The sequence below is a fragment of the Tachypleus tridentatus genome, chromosome 9 (assembly GCF_004210375.1).
Source record: "Tachypleus tridentatus isolate NWPU-2018 chromosome 9, ASM421037v1, whole genome shotgun sequence".
NCBI lineage: Eukaryota > Metazoa > Arthropoda > Merostomata > Xiphosura > Limulidae > Tachypleus > Tachypleus tridentatus.
The window spans coordinates 55,206,652-55,230,971 of NC_134833.1; the positions used below are offsets into that span (position 1 = coordinate 55,206,652).

Below are 24,320 nucleotides of genomic sequence, written 5' to 3' on the forward strand. Positions count from 1 at the left end.
TGATATGATGATTTATCAAATGTATATACTCTTATTAGAAGCTAAAAATTAAATGTAAATTATCATAAATGGGTACATGTATTTGTTCACTCAACACTGTTGTAATATGGAACATCAATAACAAATGAATAAAGTAATGTGTTTAATATCCAGAAAGAAGAAATGTTATCTTAGTGCTGGTGGTATTAAAACAATAAATTACTATAAAACAAACATTTTGTTAGTGTATACATAATGAAAAATGAAGACGCAAACAAAAAAAATATATCTAAGGCTTGAAGATGTAATTACAATATCTGAGACAAAGAACCAGGAAACAGCTGTCATTTACTGATCTGTGTTAAAGCATTTAAACTACAATAAACTTTAAAACATCATAATATTTTATGATACCAAAAAGGTGCTACTCCTTAAACTGCCGCTTTTAGGCACATACCTTAGTAAGCCAACTGATTTGTTTTATATATACGTTATAAACGCTATCCGGATACTATTTGTGAAACAAGTACCGGTATTAAAAGTGTGTTTTATACATTTTAATGAGAAAAATATACAGCTCGTGTTATATTGAATGCGAAAACGAATTCTATATAAAACAAGAAAAAATAGTATATTTTCTTCACATTTGTTGTGCCTTCCATATGTGTTTTCTGCTGTGCTCTTGAGCAAATCTTTTGACTCTCTGCATAGAGCGTAATGAGCCTTATAACTTTATTATGCTATTTCTAAGGATTCATTACAGAATAAACTCAACTCAGCTTTCTCTACAGTCTTAAATATTTGTTCTCCTGACAACCACTGTACTAAATATACAAATATAACTTTATATATATCTACACCCCCAAATAGTATGTTTTATATTCTTACAGATTTTTAAATCTTGAAATAAAGACTTACTCGTTAAAGTTACACATCGATCTTGTTTTCAGAAGAAAAAAATATATATCCAAAAATTAGTTTACCAAGAGCGGAAGAAGTTAATGTTTTTATCAGTACGTGTAATAACATGTATATATATTCACAAGAAATTACTTTAAATGAAGAATATTACATGGTTGTAAGTGTTTGTATATGTATTTAGATGTAATATCAGAATAAATTAATGGAATTGAGTTGAATGTACGGAATCAGAGGGCTGGATATTCGTATATTGTTTCGGCAAGATTTTTTTTGTTATTCACATGAATAGGTTGCATGTGTCATGAAATTTGTACCTTGAAATTCAAAGTATTTTTGGATAGCACCTAATATTGTGGTTTGTCGCACTATTGCAATCTATTACGAATGTGTTTTTGAATGCATTTAATTTGATCTTAAAGAAAAATTGGAGTGTCTTGTATGTTAATAAAAAATTTAACTCTGCGAACAATACGTGTACTAACACTTCAAGTCCAAAGCTTTGCGCGCTAATTGTAGATCATTATTTAACTTTGGTTCACGCTCTGTGTTTCTTTTAACCCAGTTCCGTATAAAGTTTTTCAAACAAACTTCGTATGTGTGAAGCAAGTTTCCAATTAAATTACATTTAAAAAGGTGAAGTTTAATCTCGTCGTTCAACGTGAATCGTAATTCACAAAATAAGAAGTTCAAAGGGCTCCATTATCGCTTTAAGTGAAAAAGATTATGAGATAAATGGATGTGATTATAATAAAGTTTTGATTATCCACTTAACTTTTGTTATAAATCTTACATCTTATTTTTCTTACATTACTTGATTTTAAGTCATTCTTATAAAATGAAAATAGGTATCCATAAGTCACTTAGAATCCGATAAAAATGTTAATGATAAAAGCTACATTTTACTTAAAATTACAATTTCCATATGCATCAAGCCAATGATTATTATTAATGGAAAAGACGAAAACAACATTATGTTTTTCAGCTTCCCCAGAGATACAAGTCATTGAAGGATACACAGCCGCTCTCCCCTGTAATGTGACTATCCCTCCAAATAGAGACGATGTTGCTTTGGTGTTATGGTTCAGAGAAGATTCCGGTGTTCCCGTCTACAGCTTTGACGCCCGTCCTGGCTCCTTTTACAAAGCAAACCATTTTTCAGATGATCCTCTAGGATCAAGAACTTACTTCGATTTAAACTACAAACCCCCCATTCTCAGGATTGAACACGTTCATAAAGACGACGAAGGAGAATACGAATGTCGAGTAGATTATCGACAAGCTCGAACTGAAAAATGGAAAGTGTTTCTGAAGGTCATTGGTAAGAATCGTTGTTCTTTTTGATAAGATGGATAGGGATCTAGCACTGTTAAGTATTATGTCGTATGTTTAAACTTTTATATTCTCTTTGTCCATATTAATCTGTATAGAAATTTAGATAAGTAAGAAATAAACTCAAACGTTTCTCGTTCCAACAAGATATTACAATTGTATATTTTTATTACGTATTTGATAGTTCCTCCCAAATCTATAATCATAATGGATGAAAATGGTCAACGACTAGAAGGCCTTGTTGGACCATTTGACGAGGGGTCATCTCTGTTTTTGAAGTGTGAAGCTGACGGTAAGTTTGTATCTCTCAATAACTCTGAATTTGTCAGTTATCTCATAATTAGCTTGTAAAGAAAAGATAAAAAAAAGAATATCTCAGATATTTTTCAAAGGGACGTGATAATTAGTACTCGTTTATCTAGAAACAGCTTCGTTATTCAAGCTAGTTTCTTTAATTCATGAAATAACTGATAAAAAGTCAAATTAACAGTTTACTAAATCGTAGGAAAACTCAGCTTGTGTCATAGTTGGTTGATTATTCCATAATAACTAGGACTAAACAACCTCTAAAAGTATAAAATATAACAGATCTTGAATGATTCCAATAATAGATAATTATGTGTTTTCTCCAGGCAATGTACACAGGTGTCTTTTCCTATGATATCCTCAGTATGTAAGATATTTTACTACCGCTTCCTTTACGTAATAATAAACTAAAGATTCAGATTTTCAACAACTATTTGCAAACAATGTTTGTGTCATCAGGTATTATGGTTAATTTTAGCACTTATAATGTCTTTTTTTTTTAAATAGATAACGTGAACTGAGATATTTTCGACATATTCATTATCTTCGATATTCCGTATTCCTACTGTTCCAGTTTTCTTTTATATACTATGTTATTATTCTATTAATATGATGACCAGTGTTACTATAAGCTGTTTCTTTATTAGATATTTAGAGAAAAATAATTATGAGAATTTTTAAGTTTAGGAAAAAAGCTTTTTATAAGTAATATGTACTGTTGTATATAATGATGACTCATTTCAGAATAAGTTATGGTTGGTGTGGAGGTTAAATTTAACTTTCATCACACGGCAAGTGAGGGGTTGTATTTAACTTCCCTACACATCAATATTAAAATAATGTGGCAAAATATACGATGGTTGGTTTTATTTACGAAACTTTAAGATGGCTTACTTCATAATAAGTTATGGTAGGTAAAGAGGTGAAAATATAAGTTTTTCACTACATAGTGGGGATCTAATGGTTAGAGTGCTCGAATCGCAATCTTTGATTCGGGAATTTCAATCCCCGTCACCGAAAATTCTCGCCCTTTTAGTTGTGGGATCATTGTAAATCAATGGTAAATCACACTATACGTTAGCAAGAAGAATAGCTCATAGAATTAGCCGTGGGTGGTGTTGGCTCGCTGTTTTTCCGCCAGTTTATCATCGCTAAATTAGGGACAGCTAATCCTCGAGTAGCTTTGCGCGAAATTAAAAAATAAACCATATCATTACAAACTATGTTACGGTACATGCCACAAGTACAAAATTATAAACAGACAAACAATCTTGTAGAAAGAAAAAGCATTAAACGAAATAACTTGAGGGTTAAGTGAGAAATCCTCTTAAAAACTCGGCTCTTTTCATAGAGAAGAACATTGTATTAAGAGTTAATAAGCGCTTATGTATTCTCCAGACAGCTGATATGGGTATTAGCACTTTAATTAAAATAAAATACAGAACAACGTTTCAACTTTGTTAGGTCATCTTCAGGTTAATTAAGAGAGAGTCTGCAACTGTAAGCGCTTAGTCACTAGGCCAAGTGATTTTTTTTTTTTGAATTTCGCGCAAAGCTACTCGAGGGCTATCTGCGCTAGCCATCCCTAATTTAGCAGTGGAAGACTAGAGGGAAGGCAGCTAGTCATCACCACCAACCGCCAACTCTTGGGCTACTCTTTTACCAACGAATAGCGGGATTGACCGTAACATTATAACACCCCACGGCTGAAAGGGCGATCATGTTTGGTGCGACCGGGATTCTAACCCGCGACCCTCCGATTAGTAGTCGAACGCCTTAACCCACCTGGCAATGCCGGGGCCGGGACAAGTGAACAACTACTTAATTTACATGTTGCTTTGTTATGATTGGTCCTGTGACGTACTTTGGAGCGAAGGCAATGTTCCAAAATGGGTGATGATATGACCGGCAGAGATATGTAATTGTCCTTCTCTACAAATCGCAGCTACGTGTTTGATCATCCGGGGATTGGTATGCGGAAGGGTAACCATGGTGACAGATTATTTCAACAAGTTTAGAAGCCCATGGAGATATACATTTAGTAATATATAGGGCTAAATACTAGTGCCTTTAGGTTAAGTAAGTAAGACGTACTATCTTCTTCTATAACACTTCCAGTTATGTATTTAGTACGTACTTTCATCATGAGGATAGCTTTCACTGTTAACTCAGTGTATTTACTTATGAGAAGCCTAAATATCTTGAGGTAGCTGAGCTTCGTGACGTATTATTAGTTTTACGGTCGAAAATGTCGTTAACAGCAAAGAACATTCAAAATAGTCGTACTGATTGCCTGGTTAATTTTTGTTATACAGCTTACTCAGATCGAAGGCTGGTATTATTAATAATTATACCTAATTAAAATATTACTAACTTATATATGTCGTCATTTCATATACCCTTAAACGTGAATTTCTTTTACGAATTATTCATTTTACTAAGTAAACAGATATATATAAAATTGTTGGTAGTGTTCGTAGAAAAAAAAGAGATTGTTGTTGTTTTTTTAAACAAGAAACATTATAATTCAGTTTAGTGTCTGCCAATTCTGTAATAGATGTGTACGAACTATTTTCCGATTATAGGATGAATATATACATATATATATATGTAATAGTCATTCAAAAAAATTGAGAATAGACTGCTTAAATGTATTGCAGTACAAAATAGGTTAAAACTACTATTAAGTCTATTTTGACCCATCTAAAACAAATAATAATTATAATAGTTTGAACACTCTTAGTAATATTCTATTTAATCCAACTATATAATATTAATCATACGAATTGTATTATCAATATGGTAGTATCTTTTGTACTCAATATTTCATAACCTCTATCTGACGAAGAGCAGTGCATCTCTCAAGTTGTCTTCAGTATTGTTTTTTTTTTAAATAGATGACGAGAAGAGAGATATTTTCAACATATTCATTATCTTAAATATTCAGTATTTATACTGCTCTAGTTTGATTTTATATATTATGTTATTATTCCATTACTATGATAGTCAGTGTTGCTGATAGTTTTTCTCCCTATTAGATATTTAGAGAAAAATAATTATGATAAGCTTTAAGTTTAGAAAAAAAAAGCAATCTATAAGTAGTTGTAAACATGCAATTAAGAAAAATTCAGTTGTATTTGTTCAAATAAAATTCTTACATCCTAAGATCAAACAAGGCATAACTTTAGAAACAAATTATATTTAAGAGCTTTATTTCTCGTAATGATTTTTTAACCGTATGTAGTAATTTTTTAGATGATAAGTAAAATAAAAATGTCTCTAGTAATAATACACCCAAAAGTATACATTTAAAGAAACGTTGATCTATTATTTTTCTATTTGATTTATTGGAATTACGTCGTATCAAGTGTTACAAAAAATATTTTCTGTTCAATTCATCGGATTTATGTAGTATCAAGGATTAGAAAAAAAAAAGATTACTTTTATGTTTCCTTTGCTGTATCAAGGGTCAAAGACGTCGATCTGTACTTAAAATATTCATGACTCGGGGCAATAAGTGCTGGAAGTTTTGGCTTTCAGTACAATACCTATCATGATTTTCTATTGTAGCTTTTCAAGACACCACCTGGGGATTTCAAGCATTGTCTAGCGAAGCCCCTGTCAAGAGTTATTAAAAATATGTTTTCTATTTAATTTGCTATGCTTGTGTTGTATAGAAAGTTAGAAAATTATTTTCGTATTTAATTTGTTTTGCTTATGGCATGTTAAGGATTATAGAGCCTTAATGAATACCTAACATCATAAGTCCATAAACATTAGGCCCGGTTAAGAGGTGCTACTCGTAATCTGAGGGTCGCGGATTCGCATCTCCGTCGTGCCAAACATGCTCGCCCTTTCAGCCGTGGGGGCGTTATAATGTCACGGTTACTCCCACTATTCGTTGGTAAAAGATTAGCTCAAGGGCCATGGTGGGTGGTGATGACTAGCTGCCTTTCCTCTAGTCTTACACTACTAAATTAGGGACGGCTAGCACAGATAGCCCTCGAGTAGCATTGCGCGAAATTCAAAAACAAACGAAAAAAACACAAACGTTATTTATTGAAACAGGAATAAATCTCTGAAATATAATTTTATGTTGTGCCTTAAATCAGAAATAATTCCTAAGTGTATTGATTTATTTAGTAGTTAAACGTTTGATAGGAAGCCTATGATTATAGAAGATCTATCAATTATCAACTAGTATAGTCTGTGATAGAAACAAACTATTCGTCCATTTAATATTTGTTCAGGTGACCCTCCGCCCATTGTAGACTGGTGGGAAGATTCGGCTTTGCTGGATGATGACTATGTTATTACACCGCTAGGAATAACCAGAAACGAATTTGTTATTGAAGAGTTAAAGAGAGATCATTTGTGGCATACATTAACCTGCAAAGCTTCTAATACAAACTTCTCGACACCTGTTTCTAGCTCCATTACACTAGATATAAACCGTAAGAAACATTTTCCAATATTTACAATATTCAATTTTATCAAGTCTTTATTTATAGGACGTAGAGATGTTAGATATTTCAAGACATTTTAGTGTAGCGAAACGAATATATATTTGAATGTCAAAGTATTTTATTGGCAATTTCAATGTTTTCATAAATTTTATTTTTGTTGTCTGCTCCCTTGCATACCATGTTTTTATTTCTTAATTCTTCTAATTATTCTCATTTTGAGTAATATTAATATTAACTTCAGAAAAAGTGTAATATAACTACAACAGACTTCGTGATTATCAAATTAAACGATGTATTTACAATATAAGCTAAGGACAAAAAGTAATCACGAACTAATATTGTAATTCATAAAACTGGAAATATTTTACCCTTTCTTCGAATACTTCAAACAACATTCATTGGACTTCATCACTCTTTTTTTATCGTGACGTGTACGTGTTTTACGATAGAAAAGTATACGTATCTGCTTCTTCAACAGAACTATCTATTCATGATTCCGTATATATATTTGTAATAAGAACGATGTATTTGCTCAACAAAATATCTTAAAGAATGTATTAGATATTTTTTTACGTTTGACAAGCCTTCCTTTAACTCCATATTGAATAACAGTGTATGCTACGCAATATGCCGAACTTATTTATCTTGCATTGCCAATATATATACCTTTTATGTGTTTTTGAAGTGAAACCTCTGCACGTCTGTATCACAACGCTACAAAGACCCTTGTCGGCAGGTCGTAGGGTTGATTTGGAATGCCAATCCAGAGGTTCAAGACCTCCTGCTAGAATGACATGGTGGAAAGACGGGAAAAAATTATTTTCAGCGTCAGCTGTTACAACACCCGAAAATGTCACTATCAGCAAACTATCTTTTAAGTCAGAAATTCATGACCACGGGAAAATTTTGACGTGTCGGGCAGATAATCCTGATGTGATAAACAGTACCTTGGAGGATGTGTGGAATCTTGATGTTGCCTGTAAGTTAATCAAGATCTTCAAGTGTAAGGTCCCAGTTTGGAATATTGAAAATACGTTTATTTTCAGTTTCTGACGTTGCACGTTATTCTCGGAATAAAAATAGTTTACACAACTTATTTGTTGAACGTATAAACATCCAGGGTTTCCCGAAAAAGTTCAATATTGTATAACACGTTGTAAAATTCACATAACATAAACTTATATTTATTTTTTACTAGCTCATATATATAATACTTTATATCTATGTAGTATTCCTTTTCATTTCAATTTCTGTACGTTTTATTACATATTGTAATTTATTTCGGACGAGCTTCCAGTTTATTATGTTACATGTTACGATTTGGATTTAGAATTAATTAAATGTCGAAATGTATCAAGTTTATGATATTTGCAAATAAGATTGATACATACAGTTTTCTTTCTTAACATAAATATATTTTAATATATAAACGACAATACAATTTATAATAACGGTGATTACAAGTAGTTAATACAAATAATGATTTACATACAAGCGTTTTACAAACTTACAAATAATACTGAGTCTTTGATTTGGTCTGGAACTGAATATTTTATTAATGGCTCACGATGAGTGAATTACTTTCGAGTTGATATTGGTACAGTTCACTTATTGGCCAGCTAATTGCTTCACTGAACACATCTAAATTTTTCACTGAGGAAAATATCTAACGCCCGAAGTTAATTATTTGAAATTAAATAGTTTGTAATGTCGAAATCTATAAATTTCCCTTGTCAAATAACTCTAGTTTTTCGATTTACAAGTATTTGTCAGAGTTATAGTTTTCAATGTTTATTGTACACTAACTGTAGCAAACCAACAACATATACTGTCTCTTGGTACGTCAATTTTTAAATGTTAAGACGAGGTTCTCGAAATTTCAGTTGGCAATAATATTTCAAGATATGTTAGCGCTTTCATAAAACATATATAGTCTTTTACAAATTTAGGGAATAAGAGGGACTTTCGCAGTAGAGATTTAATAATGTAAGTTACATGCATAGCAAATTCGTTTTACTCTCTATCCTTTTAATACCAACGCTTGGAATTAGCATAAAAACTCGTTTTAAGTAACATTAAATTAACTTATCTGATACAATCTTAAATCTATTTCATTGTAGTTTCTTAGATAAACTAACATTAATTTAATAATTAACATTAATAGCTTTCTATTAAGAATATATTTTTAATTTAAAAGTTTAATATAAAATTAAATTCAGCATGTTTTAGAAATAAAAATAAACTAAATTACCATAACAGTAGGTAAGTCCGTTTTGTTGAAGTTAATGTCAACCGCGTTTTGACTGTTTTGAGAAACAATTTTCATTCGTATATCCTCTTTGTTCAGCGTTAGTAATATTCTTCACAGATTTGCCAAAACTTACGCTTATACTCGGGAAAAACGTGCACAGAGACTATATCAGAGAAGGTGATGATGTATATTTCGAGTGTGATGTTAATGCCAACCCCGCTGTTTCCGTAACTGGATGGGAGTTTAATGGAAAACCTCTTCTCAGCAATCCTGAAATGGGGATCATAATCACTAACCAGTCCTTAGCTTTACGGGAAGTATCCAGGGATAAGTCTGGCAGCTACCGATGTTTTGCAACAAACATTGAAGGACAGGGATTAAGCAACCGTGTTAGTTTGAAAATATACCGTAAGTTGAATTTAATATTTTGTATTGGGTACTTTAGAAGAAACTATTGCGTTGAAATATAAAAGATAAAAATTAACTTATAATGGTGTAAATTGTATTCGGAAAAGCCAAAAAGAAGTAAATCAATTCATTCTGAGATACTGGTTTCGAATACCTTCCCTACTTTCAAGTCTCAACATTAGAGTTAACTCTAACGAACAAAAGTGACTATAATATATAATAATTAAATTAACGTAGATGCAATCGACGGCGTCATGTTAATAAAATACTTAACCTAAGATTATAAAATATATTCTTAGTGAAACACTATACTATTTAAATAGCTAATTTGCACCCTAACGCTGATTAAAACTTAAGTCATTATGAAGATAATTTTATATTTCATTATTGGTAATTTTCTGATTTCGTTATACACACATATTTATCGAACAGATGTTCCTGTTTGTAAAATGGGCCAGAAGGTAACCTACAGCGTGGTTCCAAACGAATCCGTGATAGTGAAGTGCAATATTGAAGCTACCCCATCGAATGTTTCGTTTAAGTGGGCTTTCAACAACTCTTCGGAGATGATCGAGATAACCTCATTTACGTCTAACGGAACATATTCAGAAATAAGCTACAATCCTAATGCTCCATTCAGTTATAGTGTGTTGTACTGCTGGGCTAGTAACGAACTGGGAGTTCAGAAAGAACCGTGTATCTTCACTCTTACTCCTGCAGGTATACTGAACTGAACTTATATTATGTAAAACTTTAAAATATATTTTAATGGGCTATTTGTGCTCTGGCCAACAGGTGTATCGAAACTCTGTTTCTAGCTTTGAAAATCCGCAGATATTCCGCTGTGTTACTGAGTGCATTTGTTTATGTAGGATTATTTTAATGCGTATGATATTACTGAAAAAAAAGTTGTAATTTATGTTACACTTGTGGTTAGCATGCCGGGTTGTGAATACGAGACTCCATGGTTCGTCTAGCGTTGCACCAAAACCACATTTTTTGGGTCGTGGATGCATGATAACGCTGATAGAGAAATGTAACTGTTTAAGTAGTCCAAGAGTTGGCAGAAAATATAATTAACTGGGTGCTTCTCCTCTAATCTATATAATTAAAGTATCCTTTTCTCAGTCATTAAAAGAAACTCCCCCATCCCACTGGTATATCGGTTCCTCTTCGCACTTACAATACTAAAAACCGGATTTCGATACTCGTGGTTGAGCAGAGCGTAGACAACGTATTATGTAATCTTGTGTTTAACTACAACTTTAAACTATAATTAATGAGATCCAATATTATGATCCAACACATAAAATGTATGAAAGTTAAACTCATACTGTGGGATGTGGATATTAACTTAAAGTTTTGTTTTTCGAACTACTGCTACAAGTAGCGTTTAATTGCAGAATGTTCTATCTGATTAATGGAATACTTTTGTATTAAAAAGAACAAAACCTTGTCTAAGCGTGTCATTATTGAATAATCTTACACTCTGAAAATTATTTAACAGAATAAACAATTGGGTTGTCTGTTAAAGTAAATTTTACATTAATTAAAAATGTGACAGACGATCTGTTTTCTTTTCACAACTTTAAGAGTGACTAGAATGAAGGCGCAAGTCTCCACTCCGATTTTATATCATTCGCATGTAATTAATCTATGTATCACATATTTTATTGATTTTCTGATTGTTTGTTTCTTACGAACCACAAAACTATTCAACGAGCATCGAAACTCGATTTCTAGCGACTTAAAGAAACAAATTTACTTCTGAACCACCGGAAATAGGAGTTATTAAATGTTAAAAAGTGTATATGCATACAGTAAGTTGTCTTGAAAGGGAACTTTGTAAAATGGAGGAATAAATGAAAGAAGATATTAATATAATATTTGCTGCTAAAAGATAAATGCTAATGAACCGCCTTTTTTAAACTTAAGGTTTAATACAATAACTGCCAAAAGATTATTTTTTTTAAATATTTAATGTCGGAAGATTGGAATACTATCTTAGTTAAATATATATTTTTTTATAATGCATCAGATCTTTACAAAAGTTTATGAGGATACCCAGTCGATTTCTAAAAGGTTTGATGGTAAAGCTCTTTGCTTCCCTGACATTCGTTTAGGCACCCCTGAAAGTCTAAGAAACTGTGAAATTACGAATAAATCGACAACTTACATAAAGATAAAATGTGAACCTGGACATGACGGTGGATTAAAGCAAGCTTTCCACTTAGAGGTATTCAATACAGCCACGGAACGTCTACAAAGAAATATTACCAAAGATGACAGCCCAGTGTTTGTAGTGAGTGATCTACCTTTAGGAACATCTTTATCCTCGCTTTATACGCATCGAATTTTAAAGGAAAGAGCAAAGCTATTACATTAACGGTTAGCACATTACCATATCTTGAGAAAAGAACAGGTACGTGTTCCATTTTTCTATTGAATAAACATTTCTTAAATGAATAAGTAAGAACATTTGAAATAATCTCTACATCTTTGCCTTTTATTTTAGTCAGAATATACTTTCAAATATCTATAATCTTAACTTTACGAGGTTGATAAACTAATGTTTAGTTTAGTTAAATGTTTTTGACTTAAATTTGTTGAGTAGTATTTGTATTCAAAGAAGTGAACTTCACCTTTTAAAGATATTTAATTTTATGATATGTTTTTTTCCAAGCTTGCCAAAGAGTTGTAAAAAATCTCGAGGCTACCTATTATTAAAAAAAACAAAAAACTACGCTAAAGTAATTCCTTAAGCTCTCTTGTTCTTTATTGTATTCAAAAACTCCCTGAACTCTGTAATAAACATCTTCCGAAACAAATACATTATGCAGAAATTGGTACGACGAAATTAAAGCATTCCTCATTTGCGAGTTTGGGGATTTTGTATGATTAAGTAGACATTTGTTTGTTAAAACTTTACTTAGTTTATTCGTGGAAGTTAAGCCTAAGGTGCAGTATTCAGCTTCTCGTTTTCAATAGTAGCAGAGAAACTTTGAGAAATGATTAATTAATGTCGGGGAAACTATTGAAGATAGAAATAATAAGGATGATAATTAACATTGTATAATTACTCTCGCAACAAAATTAAACTTGTGACATTAAAGGTTGTAGTAAAATGTAGGTCTATAATCTTAATTTTAAAGAATATCACAATCTCTTTTCAAGATTTGATGGTTACAGTTGGTTATAAGGCAGATGTGAGGCAGATAAGATATATCATACTTTCTAATTTTCAAACAGATATTTTAAAAATACTTCTTGTTGTTTTTATCTAAATTTGATAATTTATTCCAAGTTAAACACCTATCTTAGAATTAACTTTAGTTTGCCCTAGGGTACCAGTTTTCTCTTATTTTGTCAACTAATAATTACATTCACATCAACTCTATGAAGTAAAAAAACAAAAAAATATGGATAATTGATTTAAATATGTTATTTTAAAATTAGAATTCTACCGCTTTATTAAGTAAACAGCAATTAATATATTTTATTATAGTAAGAAAATTAATTAATTATAATGTTTCCAAGTTTATTCTTGCAGCAACAACAGTTTATATATTATACAGAAAAAATACAATGAATATTTATATTAAAATAAAATATTATAATGAAAAAACCTATTTCCGAAACATAGCTGGTGGTAAAAATATGTTGTTTAATACTATTATTAAGTTCTTAAAGATTAATTTAAAGAAGGTTTATGTTTTATGGTTAATTATGGAAATGTAAATAATTGCAGGGAATACTTAAAACGCTGAAGTCACCTAAAGTTTCTTTGCATCGGTATGATTGTTAAACATACAAAAAATATTATTATATCTAAAAGAACAACACCTATAGGCACATGTAAAACGAAACAATGTTATTATTATTTTCCTAACGAGTGATTAGGGTGATCTATTCGTAATCCGAGGGTCGCGGGTTGGAATCCCTGTCGCACCAAACATGCTCGCTCTTTCAGCCATGTGGGCATTTTATATGAAGATCAATCCAACTATTCGTTAGTAAAAGTGTAGCTCAAGAGTTGGCAGTGGGTGGTGATGACTAACTGCCTTCCTTCTAGTCTTACACTGCTAAATTAGGAACAACTAGTGCAGAGAGTCCTGTGTAGCTTTGCGCAAAATTAAAAAAAACAAACAAGCTCTACTCTACTCCTGTTACAGAACCTCGTTGGGATTCTTGAGTTTTAACTTTAATTTATTTATTTGTAGGCCCATTCCATTACGTTATGTACGTATTATGTGTGAAAATTATTACCATTGTTACTTTAACATAAATATATACGCTTCAGTACCTTTCTATTTAAGAAAGAATATTAGTCGTCTTACTCTTCTAGTTTTCTTTGTTGCTGTCGTTTGTGTGTCTTTATATATCAAGTATAAAATACTTCCATACCTTCAAGAGACAGTTTCTGATTAAAAAAAAAAAATTCATTAATAACTTTCAACTGCATAGAATATAGTAGCCTTTGTAAGTAAACCAATTGTACTAACCAATACGTAAAAGTTAGCTTGATGTTGGAGAGTAAAGTCTATAACACTTCAAATTTTACTGACCATAATGTCAGATGATCTAAATATCACAGACTTGCATTACATTACAAAATTATGTATCCCTTGGATCCACGTGCGTGTGTTTTGTTAACACGATATTAATGTAATGAATGGCCTATTTCCGCTCTTTCCACCCTGGGGAGTCTAACCCCGGATTATACCCCGGTTTAAGTGTGTAAATTTACTGGTGACCTTAAACTGGAACAGTAAAGTAATAGATGCTTTGTTCGCCATAATTAAAATGACACGCATAAAATATGTTTAACGTTAGTTTTTATTCCTCTGTTATGAATTTACAGTTCTTTGTTTATACGTTATTTTAATATTTTATTTCTCTCTTAACACTTGATTTTCAGCACACGATCATTATTTATGCGCTTATGAGGTTCTTTTATAAGTAAATAAGAAACCTTTCGATAGTCAAGATAAGAAAGAAGTTATAACTGTCTCTCAACGTATCATGCTGGACATGCTACAAAGTTATGAAAGTTTACATATTATTAAAAAAAATCATCTTACCTTCTTAACATGTGCAATTCATACAGCACTCAAATCTTGTAATAGAAAGCAAGTGTTAATGTCTATTGCGAGTAAGAGAAAGTAACCGAGCTTCAATAATCTGACGAGCACAGTTAGAATACAGAAATAATTGTACATATTGTAAGTACGACTATTACTGTAGAGTTGCGTATATTGTGATTTAACTATACAAGTATTTCTCTTTATTTTATAGTATGAATTACTTATGCATTAAATAAAGTAGTTTTTTGAAGTGATAGAGTTTTCAGAAATAAATACACGTGCTCGAAATATTATCCAAATACGTCTCTGAAACATGAATACAAAATGATGACGTCTATGGATTCCTTCGTCCAGTGGACAGATTTATGTATAGAAAGTATAAAATATGTATCTGTTTATTTTCCCATTTGTATCTACTACATTTGTTCGCTCTTATAATTTTAAACTAACTTTTAGTTACTAAAGCGTTCTAGACCTTGTACTTTTGATTAATAATGTATAACTTGTTTATTATCTGTACATTAAAGCATGTATCATTAAGCGGAATTATGAGCTACGTCTAACACTCAACTTATTTAATATTTTCTATTAATGCTTCTCTTGCTTCAAGAACAAAGTAGCTTATGTTTGAGCCTTTCTACCATGTCATGCACATATTCACAAATATTTGTTTATATTAGAAATTATTTGAAAAAAATTACATCGAGTTCAAGTGCAGCGGTGCGTCTCTCAGCACCTCTAGTAGAAATGATTGATAATCTTGTGAATATACTATTATATCCTTGATGTTTAGTAAATGAAGCTTCCTGAAAGCATAAGGAAAATGTCTTGCTTTTATACATTAGAAATATCTACATTCCCAAATAAAAAAAGACAGTGTTTGCTAGAGATAAACAGTGTAATTATTTTAAAATATTTAAATGTGAAGAGGTATTGGGTAAACATTACTATTATTATTTATTTGTCACTATTCTGAATTCAAAATAATTACGTTTGTAATTATAAAAAATAAATTGTAATTCGGATAGTTTTTTTAATTCATCGTGACTCATATATATATCTTGCCGGATACTATTTAGTTAGCGTTCCGGACAAAAGATTCCTATAATTTTTTTTTTCACGTAAGACTGATTTACTTTGATTATGCTTTAAACAAGAGAGTCAGGATTTTGGAAAAAATAAATTTTATTAGGCTATTGTTATTGATTTTATTTGTTAACCATTGTGGAAAAGTCTCCACACACACACACACACAAAACGATTCTCACTTCAAATATAACAAGCTATAATTTTGAATCACGTAAGACAAAAATACTCTAACTTTCCTAAGAAGAACCGAAGAATTTATACAACGAAGTTTTTTATTTCAAGTTGTAGCTGATAGCTCATGTGTCTTTGTCAACGAAAAATCTTTCAATACTCCTATCTTAACAAAGACTTAAATGGTCAAGGAATTGTCTTCCAAGCATATATATATATATTGGTTGAGTTTAAGCGTACATTTGGTTTGGAAAATTACACGACACCCAATACAATATTTTGCTTCCACATGCATTTATTTCGGTAACTGTGAAAGATATCCTTAATAATATATGCTTTTATTTAAAATTATCTCATTTTATGGCTAGTTATACGGATTTATTGCAAACGTATTATTTTCTACCTACTTTTTTACTATCGAGATTACTTTATTTATTTATTTAGAGTGTGTATTGCATAAGAAAATTTAATCTTCTTCAAAAGCAATTAAATAAGAAATTGAAATAAATTTTAGAATCACCGTTAAATTCTCGATGTGACGAATTAACGTTTGTAAAGTTTAATTCGCTAGTTTTATCCTTCGTATGTACGAGAATATTAAATTTGATAACCATGGTAGAAAAACACACTCAATATGTAAGGTAATGAAACTTCCCTATATGCAATTCAAAACAAATCCCCTGTCTATAAAGTAAAAATTTAATCTGAAATTCTCTCACTGAAATCAGTATCTAGTCTTGACACCAGATGTTATCTTGTTTCACTTGTTCACGTTATTAGTGCTTTTGAAAGTTTTACAAAATATTAATCTCAGAAGTAATACAAAAATGCATCTTTTATTTTTTATTTAAACTAATATTTCACTGTGTTTCTCTTTATAAACTCTACCAGTATTTGCCATCTGTGAGATGTAATTAACTGGTATAATATATTTTATCTATTCTCATTCTATGTTGTACTATATAAAAGTAAAACAGTAAAACCCAATATCTTACTCAGAATGTATGAAATTTGAAAAATAAATAAAACAGTTCGAAGTTATGAATCATAACTAATCAAATATAAAATATATCATAAATATATATTTGATCACAGTTGTCTACTTCATCAAAAATAATTACATTCTACTCAGTTTTACAAGACACCTGAAGAATTAGACTTGTTTATACATTGCATAGAACTTGTGAAAACTACAATTGTTTCCAATAATTGTATTAGTTTAAAAATATAACACGCTTAATGCAAGTATTTATTATTCTTCGTGTAAAAGTTTCTGTTGATCCAAAAAAAAAAGAAAAACTGATATTCATTCCATCTCGCCACGTTTGTTATCTCAAATACTTGGTTTTCTAACCGAATAATGTCGAAATGTAACCTCTTAAAAAAAAAGCACCTAGCGTTTCTAGGTAGGTGGAATTCAAGCATTTTCGACTTATTTATCATACTGAGAGTTATCGAATAACGCAAGTAGGGGAAGGTATAAGTAGCTTCACGTCTCTTAAAGAAGCAAAGAACGACTAAGCGTGAAAGAAGTTGTGGAATTTTCTAAGTAATGGACATTTCTTGATCTTGTCGACAAACACATGTCTTTTATTTGTCTTAGCGCTAAGTTACATAATAGAATATCTGCATTCTCTCCTCCATGGACAATTAAACTCTGGAATTTAACGTTGTAATTTCGTAAATTTACTAACCTACTATGAAAAAGGTTTATTCTGCACAACGCGAATGACATGTATCTAAAAGGATGCATACGAACATTCACGTTTACGAACTTCATCAAGTGCAACAGATACACTAAAAAGGCTGACCATTGATGAACATCATGCTTCTAGATTGGATAAATTACAATAGCAATTGTGTTGTTAAAACAAGATATGATGTTTGATGTGCTGTCCTATTTCTTCTTTGATAAAACACTCGCTGAACTCGCATACGATGACATACACGAGTCTTCCTTTCTCACTGTGTTTCCAGGAAATTGCGCACTAGCAAACTTATCATTTCGTTTCGCAAGGCACACATAAAAGAATGTTCGACTGAATCGCTGTATTAGCTGTATTATGACTATTTCATGTTGTTATAAATAACGTGTTCAGCTACCACACGCAAAAATAAAGGGTTATCAGTGGGGTGCGTTAAATAGAATTTCATAACTCTTGCTTGCCAATGAATTGGACGAATGGCGAAGATGTTTACTGAAGTGCCATAAACCCAATAGAAATCGTGTAGCGATGTCGTAAGATCGGTGGCTAGATATATTGACATGTACTTTACTACACGTGTCACTTAAACGTCGATACAACTATTACTAGCCATTTTAATAGTTTTTGTCTTTTCCTTACTGCCTTCAACTACTAATCAGAGATTACTCAACTAGATCACATGGTTAGTTTTTAATAAGGCAATCAGAGGATTTGCTGTATTTTTTTTTCAATAAAAGTAATTACTTAAGCTGTTTAGAAAACTGACTTCATTCAGTATCTCATGTTGGTTAGCAAGCACTTAGAAACTAACTATGAAAAGTAATATTCTTTCTCTCAACCCATTTTAATATCACATAATAGAAATATTCACATATATTCCAGATCAGATTAACTTCAACTTGGCCTGCTCTATAGTTCGTCACTGTGGAAAGTTATATCGCTTGAATAATGTTAAACGCAAGAGCAATGAAGCTTACGCCCAATATTGTTATAACTTGCAGTAACGAGACATACATCTTATGTTTTTATAGCCAAGTATTTATTGCAGTAGCGAGACCTACGCTAAATATTGTTAAAATTATTTTTACTGCAATAACAAGGTCTACGTTTAATAATCTTATATTTTTTGCAGTAATGAGACCTATCGTTATAACCTTATAATTACTACAATAAGTCTACTCTTTATCAGAACAATATCTTAGTAAATAAGAATCAATTCATGACTTTTTATACGAAAACAGAATTAAGATAAAACAAGTGACTTTAATTCGGAAACATTTTTTTATCATGACTATTTAAGACACTATGTAATGCGTTATGAGTTTTAACTAAGACACAAAAAAGTATGTCTACAGAAACATGTTTTAAAAAAAATAACTTTAAGTAAAGAGTTCGTACACTACATTCATTTCACTAAAGCAACGTGTTCGAGGTGTTTTTACTTAGTTACGCTTTGTAGCCAAAACAAAGTCAGAACTTTACGTTTTAATGATTCTTAAGGTGGGATTATGCTTTCTAGTTGGGAACTTTGTAATTTTTTAAAGTTACTGAGAACCAAGAAATTCAAGTCGTGAGATTTGTACCACTTAATGTAGGAGAAGAGTGCGTATTTCACATTATTATTATAATAATTTATGTGCAGTTTAATCTTTGTTTTGTTTTTGAATTTCGCACAAAGCTACTCGAGGGCTATCTGTGCTAGCCGTCCCTAATTTAGCAGTGTAAAACTAGAAGGAAGGCAGTTAGTCATCACCACCCACCGCCAACTCTTGGGCTACTCTTTTACCAACGTATAGTGGGATTGACCGTCACATTATAACGCCCCTACGACTGAAAGGGTGAGCATGCTTGGCGCGACCGGGATGCGAACCCGCGACTCTCAGATTACGAGCCGCACGTCTTAACGCGCTTGGCCATGCCGGGCCGCAGTTCAATCTCCAGAAATGGTATTTGTGTTGGGATAAGAATAGTATGAAGGGCTAAACATTTTATTCATTTTGTATTCTCAAATCCTAACAAAGGTTACTGCTCAAAGGCAAAATGTGTTTCATGTTTTTGATTATCTACAGTTAAAAACATTGTATTTAATTTTCCCTATTAAATTGTTTGAAATATCCACATACAGTTGAAGACTCTTTTGTTGTTTGCCTTTGCTAGTATAGATTCCTTAACGTATATGCTTTATATGCGCGCAAAAGATAATTAATTAAATTATTGAGGGCTGATATTATTAATAAACATTATTATTATCAAGAAGAGAACATTTACTGTATGGAAAATTAAATACTGTTGAAACGTTTTTACTCAGTTCATCAAGTTAGTTCCTTACGAAATGTAACGAAAAAGGGAAGTCATATCTTGGTATTGGAAGTAGTGCCAGTTAGAAAAGAACATTTAACGATGGTGTATTTTTAATAGGGTTTGTATGCCCCCACTTTAAATTTTACATCTGTATTTTACTTTTTGACCCAGCATGGCCAGGTGGTTAAGGTACCTTGAATCGTAATCCGAGGGTTCGAATCCTTGTCACACCTGTGGAAGCATTATAAGTGGCGGCCAGTGCCACTATTCGTTGGTAAAAGAGTAGGCCAAAATTAGCGATGAGTTGTGATTACTAGCTGCCTTCTCTCTATTCTTACCCTGCTAAATTAGGGGCAGATAGCCCTCGTGTGACTTTGCGCGAGATTTAAAACAAACAAACAAACAAACAGTTTTACTTCATATTATTTTACATGAATTTCACAGTTTATTAAAAGTGCGCTGTTGGTAAATATTTATTTTTTTCTTTATCTTTTTCTGCAACACATGATGAAGGAATGGTTATTAGTCCAATAATTGGAGCTCTAATTGGAATTGTCCTGACTTTGGTTTTGGCTGCAATGATTTCTGTAGCAATCCTGGGATACCGAAGGTATAGCAACAAAAAGGGTAAGTATTACAGTAAAATAATGTGATTTTGTCTTTATTAATACCCGAGTTAGATCGAATACATCGATGGATGAATATCATTTTATATTTAAGATAATATATATATATATATATATATAAAGAATATGTAGCTACAATATTTACATGATTATTAATTATGGGAAGATCATTTGATGATATTTTATTATAAATGTAATTTAATTATTATAATGTTTACTTGCTAAAAACATGAAGAGTGTTCATTAGGGAAATAATATAGTTACAACTTTGTACTTATTACAATAACGAGACCTACGTTCAATATTGATATAACTTTTTATTTACTACGATAGCGATACCTACGTTAAGTATTATTATAACCTTGTATTTATTGCACTGATGAGACCTATGATGAATAATGTTACAGTTTGTTTGAATTTCGCGCAAAGCTACATGAGGGCTATCTACGAAAATGGCATTACTATTTGTCTGTGGACTTGCAGAAACCGGGTTTCCATACCCGTGGTGGGTGGAGTATATATAGCCTACTGCGTAGCTTTGGCTTAACTTCAAACAAACAAGTGAATAAAGAAGTAACAAGAGCTACGTTTAGTATTGTTATAAAGTTGTATTTGTTGAAGTAGCTAGATTCGTATAAACATGTTTAGCTACGTGTTTATTAACATATTAATATGCAGTGTCCGGATGTATCTTAGCGACTACTATCATTGTACTTGTTTATGTGTATTGATTATTGTATTAATATTGTATATATCTTTATATAAAATGCATTTTTGCGTGAAATTCGACAAAATAGAGTTAATTTTTATTATAATGCAAATCCTTACTAATTACGATACTAGGAACCTTCTTAAGCTTAGAGTACGTTAGTGCTTTTGAGAAAGAAACAAATGTTTTATGATGCATTTAGGTCCTATTTGTTCTCCTGCATAGTAACATAAAACAGAAAAAAATTCGCGTTCTATTGAAATATAATAAAAAGCTATTTTTCTCTTACCAATAGTTTAACTTCTTCCTTCATAACTTTTTTTCTTAATTTTAGTTTCAGAATTAGCAGATGGACCAAACACCAACAAGTAAGTATATCCCTTTTGTTTTAGCTGTATTGACGAAGAGGAAGTGAATTTATGTTAATAATTATATATGTATTTTTGCTACAGTAAAACTCCATCACCACATTTTGGTCCACCTCATCCTTTGATTATTATATTGGTGTTGTATATATCTGTATATTAGATATTTCTTCGAAATATAAAACGACAAGATAAAACAATAATATAACTTATATGTTCAGCACGTGTGGATTGTTAAGTGATAATATTGCGATTAACTCAGTCATTTTACAAACAATCAGTATTCACATGTGGGCATCAGTTTGATAACTTATTTTCCGAACTCGTTTTTTCTGGAGAAAAAAAAGCACCAAAAACACACAAATCAAATAAAGTTCACTGGAAACTCAATATCTGACAAAAAATAAAATAATAATATGAATAACAAAAGCAATCAAAATTGTTATTAAAAATCACAACGAAAACTTTGCTATAAAGTAAACTTGTCGATATAAAGTTCAGATGATAAAATAACGTTGGTGCTCTTAAATGGAGTATAGGATAATTTTCTTCTAGCGTTTTAAAATTGTTGGTAAACAACGATTATGAAATATACAAAGACACAGAATCGTTGATAAAGGAAGTTGATTTAGACTCTACTGCGTAATTTACGTCATTGTTAACGTCCAAACGGGCTCATTTAACGTGTTTATCAATATCGAAACATGCAAGATTCTCATGTTTATCATTGTCTAAGTACACTATGTTTACATGTTTATTAAAGTCTAAACATACACAGTTTATACCTATTTATTAGTGTGTAAACATGTTTGTTTTTCATGTTTATTAACATCTAAGCTGTACAGTTTATAAGTATTTATTTGCGTCTAAATGTTTACTTACGTCTTTTTTAACGTCTAAATTGCATAGCTCGCGTGTTTGTCAGCGTCTATATATACTGTATTTACACGTTTATTAACGCTTAAGCATTTACAGCTTCTACCTTTTTACTAACGTCTAAACATGTTTGGTTTACGCGCTCATAAACGACAGTTTTTTACTAATTTATTGAAGCGTTATGAGTCTGTCATATGACAGTGTGACATTTTAGCCATTGGGTTAAATATGTACGTCATACTAGGAATTAATTTTCATCCGTCTGATAGAAAGACAAAATATGTCTGTAAGAATAAGAAATTTTAATACTGCTTTTAAGCAGTTGTACCACAGAATAGAGAAAACTTCGCATTTCGTGAAAATTATTGAAAAAAAAATTTAATGTAGTTAGTAAAATAAACTTGAGAACTATCTCTTTTATAAGTTCCACGCTCGAGCAGAAGTAAGTCTACGGATTTACAACATTAAAATGAGAGATTTGATTCCCCTTAGTACTCACAGCAGATAGGCCGCTGTGGATTTTTTATTAAAATGCACACACTCTTTTACAAATGCGTTAAAAAAGTTAAATTGCGGTAATAAATTAATGGTTCTTAACCTTCAGAAAATTGATTCGATAGTCTTCTCGTGTACACCTTCAATTTCCAGGTAAAAGCATTATCAATTATACTTTTTTTTCATATAACGAACCCACAAAGTTTATTTTCAGATAAAGAAAACAATATACAATAATAGTGCATTTAATTTTCAGAGCATAATTGCAATATACTTGCTAATGTTAACAACTGTGAATGGCTAATATTAAGAAATGCTTATATTATCTGAAAATTATTGTTGCAAGTTATGAAAAAGTTTGGATTCAGAATAAAACACCATATATATATATAAATAGCTATTAAACTAGCCTCTTATATATATATATAATTGAATGCGTTCTTATTTATCTTCATTAACTAGAGATTTTACTACCCCACACAAAAGCCACATGCTAGTAAAGCGGTAAGTCCATAGATTTATAATACTAAAATCATGGGTTAAATTCCCTTCAGTAGGCTGAGCAGATAACCCCATGTGGCTTTACTGAACAGAAACAAAATATGTCACATTCATCTTTATATAACATTTTCAGGATTGTCTTTTCATAATTTGCAGGCTTTATTAGTTTTATGTTATTCTTTTTACACTGTTGGTAATGAAAGGAAAATACATTTATTTTTCTCTGTAGTTTTTACATTACACTATACATTCGCGCATTGCACTGTCAATACCACTATCAAAAAACACAAAGATGATTTATTTCCAGTATATCAATTTTACCTAGCTGATGTAAGAATAAACACAGCCAGTTGGGAATATCTGATTCGAAGTCATTCCGACTAAGTGTTTTATTTCTCTTCTTTGGGCCACGATCAATAATACTCATAAAATGTTCAAATATTTATTTATTCTAGCTTATGCGAAACTGAAATATAATATAAATCAAAATCAATGTGTTCACTTACACGAAAAGTAGTAAGAAAAAATAAAGAAGAATTTCGATATTTCAAGCTTAATATTATATACAGAAAAAACAGTATCATTATTCTATGAAAACGAATATTTAAGAATTCACAGTGGATGCCTTTTATTTTTATTTATTTTAACAAAAGATTTTTTTTTCCTCTGGAAGATAGGAGATATTGATTTAAACAAAGCTTTGAACCGAATAAATGCATTTCATTTGGTCTCCCAAA

The 24,320-nt window shown here is 31.1% G+C and overlaps 1 protein-coding gene across 1 annotated transcript in view; it reads left to right on the forward strand.

Annotated features, from left to right (window-relative positions):
• LOC143225275 (synaptogenesis protein syg-2-like) overlaps window positions 1-20,638 on the forward strand; it is a 94,755-nt gene extending 74,117 nt beyond the window's left edge. The window contains exons 2-9 of the mRNA XM_076454372.1: window positions 1,883-2,218; window positions 2,414-2,521; window positions 6,786-6,989; window positions 7,687-7,980; window positions 9,370-9,660; window positions 10,093-10,380; window positions 11,784-12,082; window positions 20,525-20,638. Coding sequence (XP_076310487.1) covers window positions 1,883-2,218; window positions 2,414-2,521; window positions 6,786-6,989; window positions 7,687-7,980; window positions 9,370-9,660; window positions 10,093-10,380; window positions 11,784-12,046 — 1,784 coding nt within the window. The 3' untranslated portion in view covers window positions 12,047-12,082; window positions 20,525-20,638. The remainder of the gene's footprint in view (window positions 1-1,882; window positions 2,219-2,413; window positions 2,522-6,785; window positions 6,990-7,686; window positions 7,981-9,369; window positions 9,661-10,092; window positions 10,381-11,783; window positions 12,083-20,524) is intronic.
• The last annotated feature ends 3,682 nt before the right edge of the window (window positions 20,639-24,320 follow it).